The 8019-nt window shown below is 40.6% G+C and overlaps 1 protein-coding gene across 1 annotated transcript; it reads right to left on the minus strand.

The window, feature by feature from the left end:
• Positions 1 to 4435: 4435 nt before the first annotated feature.
• Positions 4436 to 7673, minus strand: LOC147608299 (uncharacterized). The gene is made up of 3 exons (XM_086789358.1): positions 7303 to 7673; positions 5146 to 5528; positions 4436 to 4856 (listed from the first exon to the last, which is right to left on the minus strand). The coding sequence occupies exons 1-3, from the start codon at positions 7600 to 7602 to the stop codon at positions 4697 to 4699; spliced, it is 843 nt and encodes a 280-aa protein (XP_086645484.1). The 5' UTR covers positions 7603 to 7673; the 3' UTR covers positions 4436 to 4696.
• Between the last annotated feature and the right edge of the window lie 346 nt (positions 7674 to 8019).

Genomic DNA, 8019 nt, shown 5'->3' on the forward strand with positions numbered 1-8019 from the left:
GTAGGTGGTGGTAGATGGTTGTATGCAACTATAAAACTAGTCGACCAACTCCTCCCATGCAGCACCAGAAAGTAGGCGCCTCCACAAAACTAGAGCATAATAGAGTTTCCCTGCAGGAGCCAACACAAGAGTTTGAGTTAATGTCAAGATCTGAAGGAAAAAATACACACAATGCACATCATCCCACACCAATCACAAAAATCAATCACTAAGGGCTCAACTCATCACAGATATATCTTGCTAAAAATTCCGGGAGAGAGTATACTTTAGGAAATCATGAAGCACATTTCTCAAGGTCCCCAAGGAAGGAAGGGCCATGGGGGGAACTCATAAGATTTTCTCTATTTCCTCTAAATTTCCACAATTTTCCCAGTTTTCCCACCCTGAATTTGCCCAATTGTTATTGAATTTGTCCCAATCATCCCCATATTTCCCCTTTTCCCTAAAATTTTTTTAATTCCTCACTTTTTACCAAATTACCCCACTTCCCCTTATTTTTCCAATTTTCCCCATCTCCCTGATTTCCCCCATTTGGCCCATCTCCACCAATTTCCCCAAATGCTCCCATCTCCATCGGTTTCCCCTGATTGCTCCCTTTTTTCCTTTTTCCTTTTTCCTTTTTTCCTTTTTCTCCAATTTTTAATTTCCCTATTACTCTCATTTTTCCATTTACCATAATTTTTCTCAATTGCCCCGTTTCTCCACTTTCCCAATTTCCTCCAATTACCCATTTCCTTCATTTCTCCCAATTTTCCTAACTTCATTTTCCCAATTATTCCAAATGTTTTCAAGTTTTTCCCTCACATTGTTTGTTTTATGGATTTTTCAGCTTAGGGATAAGGGCACTGGAAGATGTCAGGGCATCACAAGAGATAGATGTTATCATATGGGAGAATCCCAAGGAATCCACAAAGGACATGAGCATGAAGAACAAACTCCTTGAGGATGATGTGTTGCTTGATCCTCTGCCCACCACAGATACAGCAGAGCTGCCCATAAATACATCAACTAATAGAAAGAGAGCAAGGGTTGATGATGAAGAGAGAAAGAGTTGATGAGGATGTAGATTCACAAAATTCTCCAACACAAATACATTAGCTAGTAGACAGAGATACATCAACTAGTAGAAAGAGAGCAAGGGTTGATGAGATGAAGAGAGAAAGGGTTGATAAGGATATAGATTCACAAGATTCTCCAACACAAATATATTAGCTAGTAGAAAGAGAGCAAGGGTTGATGATGAAAGTGAGCTCTCATAGTTGCCCAGAGATATAGCAACTAGTAGAAAGAGAGCAAGGGTTGATGATGAAGAGAGCAAGGGTTGATGAGGATACAAATTCGTAGGATTCTCCAACACCTATTTTGCAGGCTCCCCAACAATTGCGCCATAGATTCTGTTGAAATATACAAGTGAATAGGGTGTGTGCAAGAACAAGCCCTTGGTTAGAGGTTGTAAAAGAGAATCTGTAAATGTGAGAGAACCTGTGAAAAAGTGAGAAGAATCTACTAGGAGAGAATAAAGGGTAGCATGAGAAGATTTAGGAAGTGTGAAGATATTCTGGGAAAAGTGAAGAGGTGGAGAGAATCAAGCAAAAGAGGTGGAGTGAATCAAGGAGAAATCAGTGGGATTTGATGCTTGGATGTAAACTCTATAAATTGAGGCATTGGCCTAATGAGAATTTGCTGGTTTTTTATTATCCATGCCTACATTAAGCTATTTGCTAATTACTCACTAATCACATCTTAATTATTTACTAATCACTTTGTTAATGATGTTGATTCTAGTATTTGATCCACCACACAGCTCATCATATTGCTCTAATTTCAACAGATTCCACATTGCACTCACACTTGTGGATCAAGGAGAGAAATTGCATGGCAAATATTGACATAGAGCACACTCTCATGACGTGCAATATTTCATTTCAAAATTGATCAATAGAAGAGCATGATTACAGTTTTCGTAAGTGTGGGACATTCAGATGGGTGGACATGTCTTGATTGCAATGGAATAAGGACCACCATGCTAAAAGAGAAGAAGCAGAGGATCAAGGTAGCTCTGCAACCAATCAAGAATGGTTGGAAGAAATCTTGTTGCCTGATAACTTCATATGGTTGGAGTGACTCCAAGAGGCAACACGTCATCAACATCTTGGTGTCCTTTTGCCTCGGCACCTACCTCTTATGTATAGTTCACGTCGGCAAGGCTGGTGAGCATAGGGTTGAATGCATTTTTAACCATATTCATCTAGCCATTGTGGATGTTGGTGTTGAGAATGTGGTCTGATGGTGACAAATAATGTCTCTAATTGTAAGAGGATGGGAGAGATGCTAGAGGTAGAGTGCCCAAGAATTGTATGGACCCCCTATGCAACTCATTCATCACTCATGAAAGATATTGGGACATTGCCTTGGATCATGCTGGTTATTGAGGATGTGACAAACATTGCTTCTTCCTTTAGAAAGAAGCATCAAGCTCTCAATATCATTCACATAGTCAAAAGGATACTAGTGTAGCCCTTGAAGACCAAATTTGCATATATGGTCTTGGCCTTGGTCTTAGAAACATTTAAGGGAGGCTTCCGGATGCAGACCATGGTTGGGTGGTGAGCTTACTTGCACCCTTTTATGTTGTTTGTATCGATCTTGTGTTTAGCATGTGATTTGATGCAGACCATGGTTGGGTGGTGAGCTTACTTGCACCCTTTTATGTTGTTTGTATCAATCTTGTGTTTAGCATGTGATTTTATCTGATTTCCTGGGAGAATCTTACAACCACATCCTACTCCCCACACCACCATCACCCACTTCTGTCTCACCTTCATTGGCATTCCCTAAAACCTCTCACAAAGATGTTCATAAATCTTCTGGCCTCCTACGACTCATTGATGTAGAAAAGAAAAGGGCAAAGTCAATGGTTGGAGCCTCCTCAACCCATGGCGAACACTAGATGCTAGGGACAACTGAGATTTCATCCACTAACACAACAAAGTACCAAACCCATAGGTCCCAACAACCATTCACTTCTTCAAACAAATCCAATGTTAGGCTAGCCTTCAACATCAAGAAGAGATAGACACTTCCAAAATCTTTGATTACTACCAACGAATCCAATAATTGCAAGTGACATTTCATTACATTCAAAGATATGTTCTAGACCACCTTCTCAAAGACATACAAATCTTTTCATTGGACCAAGTACCCATATGTTAAGCACACGATTAACATGACCTTTCGTGCTTTCATAATATATGCTTATGGGTTCTAGCTAAACCTACGATATGTGTAAGGTGGTTCTCGCATTTACATAGAGCCTAGGTTAGCATCGCTAGTTTTTTGGGCCCCTAAACATTCCACGAATGATCGAACATCATAAAGATCAAGCCAAGTATATAAGGTGTTTTTAGTAACTAGAAAAAAGAGAGATCATATTATCACAATTTAGCCTTGAGTCTTTTCTTACTCTTATGTCTCATATCTTGCATGCTTTCCCTCTCTTTGTTGTTTATGGGTGTTTACTTTGATGTGCCACTTCATACTCTCTCCAACTCTCTCTCCTAGTTAGCGCATTCACCATCTCCCCCATCTTTGAAGAACCATTGGCATTGAAATTGAGATAAGCCTTTCCATAGCTCCTTTTCTCTTTGCTCCCTACCCACTCTTGCAAGGCACCTTAGTGCAGTGGACTGATTTCCAAACAAGAGGTAACATTTGACGGCTAGGGACAAAAAGCCCCAAAATCGATCCTTGCATTCTTCTCTTCCTCCCTCCGTGCAAGACTCTAGGTTCTTCATTGGTGACTGACACTTGCAAAGGGTGTGATCTGTGGGCAATAAATTGAAATGGGAAAAAGTGGACAAGCACACAACAGTCTAACGTTTCAATGGCTTGTGCCCCATCCATGGACTTTTGCCTCCAGCTGGTGTGGAAAAAAAAAATATGACATGGCACCCACAGCCCCCCAAACATGGGAATACAACTTGCTATGCGAATGTCTTTTAAGGCTACCCTCCTCGGGCAATAGCTTACAAAGCAAACGCCCTACTCTAAATATCAAGGTCAATAATGCCTAAGCTTCCCGATGTTGAAGTAGATTGATGGTGCCCCGAGACTTTAGATTGGGCATTGCAGTTTGCTACCTTCTCTTGACCACATTTGACAAATGCAAGAACGGAAGAAAGTCCGACGTACCACATCCAAACAAGAACCTAATTAACCACCACCATATAGCGAGCCAAGTACAGATGGACCACGCTCCAATACACGAGCTGCTTACGGATGCTTGCAAGAGGGGCCGCTTGTTACTCTGCTGATACATAAAAAGCATGGTATCCTCCCCAACATTCATACCTACAAGTTACTAATCTTGTTTTAATGCTGTGTTGAGGTAACATTCACAAAAAGACAACCATATAAAACCTGCCAATTAGATCTATAACAACACAACCTTTCAATTCAAACCATACATCTGAAAACGGCAATGTTAAACAAAAATTTGATGTGCAAGGACCAATGGTAAAAGATCTATGTGCATCAACCAGCTTATGGTTACTGTAATCAACTCACATCATGATGGACGCATCCAGAAGGTGCACTTGCAAGAAAATTGGCCAATGTACCTATACCTATAGCTTCTACATCAATGCACAAGCCCACCTTGACTTGTGTGCGCCTCCTCCATACAAACAAGCCCACCTCATCGCATCAGAAAATCTCGAACCTTTTTCAACCATCCGATATACTCATCTTGATACTGGTTAGTTAAATGCTCCATTATAGTATCTGCTAGACTTGAGTTAATCCCTCGAGTCTTGATCACATTCTGAAAAACTTGCTTTAGGTTGGCATCCAAGTCTCTGGAGAAGAAAAAGCACGCACGAACAAGAAGGTTAGCTAAGCAATCAAAGGCTCTAAGAAGACACAACTTGTTGAAGGAATGAATTCCTACACATCAATGCATGAGCATAAATGTTGACCTAAGGAAAGGTTTACAGATAATCCTCAACCCATTGTTGCCTATCAAGCACTACAAAAGTTCAAGATCCGCGAATTGGATGGGTGCCAGGCTACTCTGTAAATCCCCTGAAGTTAATTTTCTGACACATACAATCATTTTCTCACTAGAGGAGAGGCTGATGAACTTACGGGAAATAAGGGCCCGAATACGGATATTCCTCATGTATTGATTTGCCAAGATACGCGATATCTTCAATGGTCACAGTTTCACCCCTGGCATATGAACACAGAAATGCTACTCGTGGTTGGTCTTCTTCTGATGAGCCCTTGGAGATCTGAACATTGAGGGTTACACGCTGGGTGATCTTCAATTCATCATCATCATCATCATCATCACCATCATCACCTTCAGAGGAAGCATCTTCGTCATGGCCCTCCACCTGTGGATTTTCCAGGTCTAACAAGCATTTTACCAGAACTTCTTCTTTGCCAATGACCCTGCGCAAAGTGAGATCACTGCTACCCTCACTCAGCACAACTTCGAATGGCTTGAATGAACCTCGAACCTCAGTCTGTTAAGAAATTTACATGCAAGGCTCTATTCAGAAAACTCGATAAAAATTCAAGGACTTAAAGTTAGGCTAAAATAAGCGAAGGAGCAAGAGTCAAGCTTAGATTAAGCATTTTTAGAGTTATAATAGGGCTTAAAGTCACCTTGCACAAATGAAAGTCAACAGAGAAGTGGACAAAAGAAGTAACAAACCAACAAAAGTAGAAAAAGGGCAGAAATTATGGGATGGGATTAGGGTTAAAGGTAGTGGGCCTTCACCAACTCAAGTCAAATATGACGAAGCACTTGCTCATTTACCTAGAAACAGTGTCTGGTGACGTCTTCACACAACCCACTCACAAGACAATGATGGCCTGCCAAAATCACCATGTATCCCTGATAAAGCCCTCTAGCATGCACATCATGGATGGTATGCAAACAATAACAAAAACGGTGGGCCAAGGAGATTCTAGCCTCCAACCTTGGGCTATCAAGTAATCGTAATAGTGTCTTAAACCAATTGGCCAAAAATATCTTCCATGATTTACGAGCTCAATATAATAATTATACACCTCCACCCATCAACCCTTTGTCAAAAGCTAACAAACACTTAGGGACTCCTCCTCCCCTATCTGCCAACTTTTGTAAAGGGGGGCTTATGTTTGAAGTTTAAAATGCATTGTCTATCACCAAAACTGAAATTTGAAAATTTCATATGTGAGGTCGTATACTCACCCAACCTAGCTAGGAAAGCTGGATTGACAATGCTAGTGATTGCACTTTGGGCTATTGCAACTGCCCCACAATTAGACATTAAGATAGAGGGGCTTATACTAAGCTAGGAGTTACTCACTACATTCTGCCAGATCAAAAGTGAGGCAGACCCACCAGTTTCTTCTTTGCTCAATACAACATCAATGATCGGCAACGAAAAGCATGCAACATATGTGGACTTTAATCATAGGGCATCATGGCTGTATTAACGTTCGAAAAGTCATGCGTGAAAGCTAGGTTTCAATAACAGCCACTATGATAGAATGTCAATGAGTAAAGGACTACAAAAATACAATGTTGAAAGTGAAGGTTCTTTCTAAGCATTCAAGTCGGTCCTGTTTTGCGACAACAATGTGCAATGCCAACCCTTCAAGGTCATGCTTTGGATCAAGGACAATGCTTGCCATGGACATCAAAGATCACGACTTGACTTCCAATGCCTGGTTTCTACTAATTACCATATTTTCTTCCCTAGGGATGCCTGTAGTTCTAAGTCTCTCTAGTCCCTAGAATCCTTAATCAATCAAATGATAGAAGCCTTCTTGTTAGCCTATTTGTGATGTGAGACGTATCATTTAGGTTTAGGTGCTGAATTTGTAGATATATGGGATGATTTGATGGCTGGTCTTGCACATGCCTCTTATGTGGTGAAAGATGGCTATCTCATGATACGTAATTGCCTATATGTAATCTCAAACGTAGGTTAGGTTAGACCTTCAAACCCCTGCAACATGGAACAAGCAAGAACAAAACTCAATGGCAAGGACTGCAAGAAGCCAAAAATGTTAGGTTTTGCGTGGGGCTAAGGCTCGCGCTAGGGCTAGGAATAAGGGTCATAGACCTAACCTTGATGATACTTGTAAACCCTAAATCTAACTTAACATTCCCAAATCACAAACCCTAAATCCTATGTATAAAACCCTGGGGCTCATGATTAGAGTTAGGAGTCCTAGGTTCATAAACAAATGATTGGAAGCATCTTACAAAAGCACACCCAAAAAAATTTAGGTCTTTTTTCTCACCTGGTACTTGTTCGCAAGGTCTGTTGCTTCATTTAACTGCTTCTTCAAAGACTTGATGAGGAGGAAATCGGGGTCTTTGGTTGCAGCAATGGCAGAGTCCTTGCTGGGCTTCGCAGAGCCCTCGCGGCTAGGGTTTGGTTTGGAGGGCTTCTTCTTGCTGCTGCGACGTTGGGCTTCGTCACCATCATCGAGGTCTGCTCTTGAGCAGAAGAATTGATGTGAATGAAGGCTTGCGATTTGTTCGTTCACAGGTCTTCTGACGAAGAGGAGAAGGCCATCACAACTGCGTCTCAGAGCCATCGCCCCTTTCAACCCAACGTCTAAAAACTTGAGACCGGCATTTCGCACACAAGCCTAGAATCTCGAATCGGAATAGGGTTTAAGGCAAAATTCAAATGCTAGAATGTAGGGAATTTTAAAAACAAATATTACAAAAGATCTAATTACTTTAAATTATTATTAGTCGATTTTAATACTGCTAAGGAGGAAACAAGAGATATTACAAAAGATCTAATTACATTAAATTATTATTTAGTCAATTTTAATACTACTTAGGAGGAAACAAGAGAGAACCCACATGACAATACGTGGAATCTTAAAGATAAAGATTTTATTACCTTTAACTTTATCCAAATATTATATATATATATATATACACACAAAAAAATTAAGTAGTCAATTTTTAAACTACTAAGGAAACAAGAGAGAATCCACGTG

The sequence above is a fragment of the Cibotium barometz genome, chromosome 53 (genome assembly GCF_041138505.1).
Source record: "Cibotium barometz isolate CiBa-2024 chromosome 53, ASM4113850v1, whole genome shotgun sequence".
Classification (NCBI taxonomy): Eukaryota; Viridiplantae; Streptophyta; class Polypodiopsida; order Cyatheales; family Cibotiaceae; genus Cibotium; species Cibotium barometz.

Excerpts from the sequence above, each read along its gene's own strand:
- LOC147608299 (XM_086789358.1), bottom strand. The coding sequence starts at position 7,602 with ATGGCTCTGAGACGCAGTTGTGATGGCCTTCTCCTCTTCGTCAGAAGA. Across the intron at positions 5,529-7,302 it reads ACCTTGCGAACAAGTACCAG|ACTGAGGTTCGAGGTTCATT; the intron begins GTGAGAAAAAAG and ends ATTTCTTAACAG. Across the intron at positions 4,857-5,145 it reads TATTCGGGCCCTTATTTCCC|AGACTTGGATGCCAACCTAA; the intron begins GTAAGTTCATCA and ends TTTCTTCTCCAG.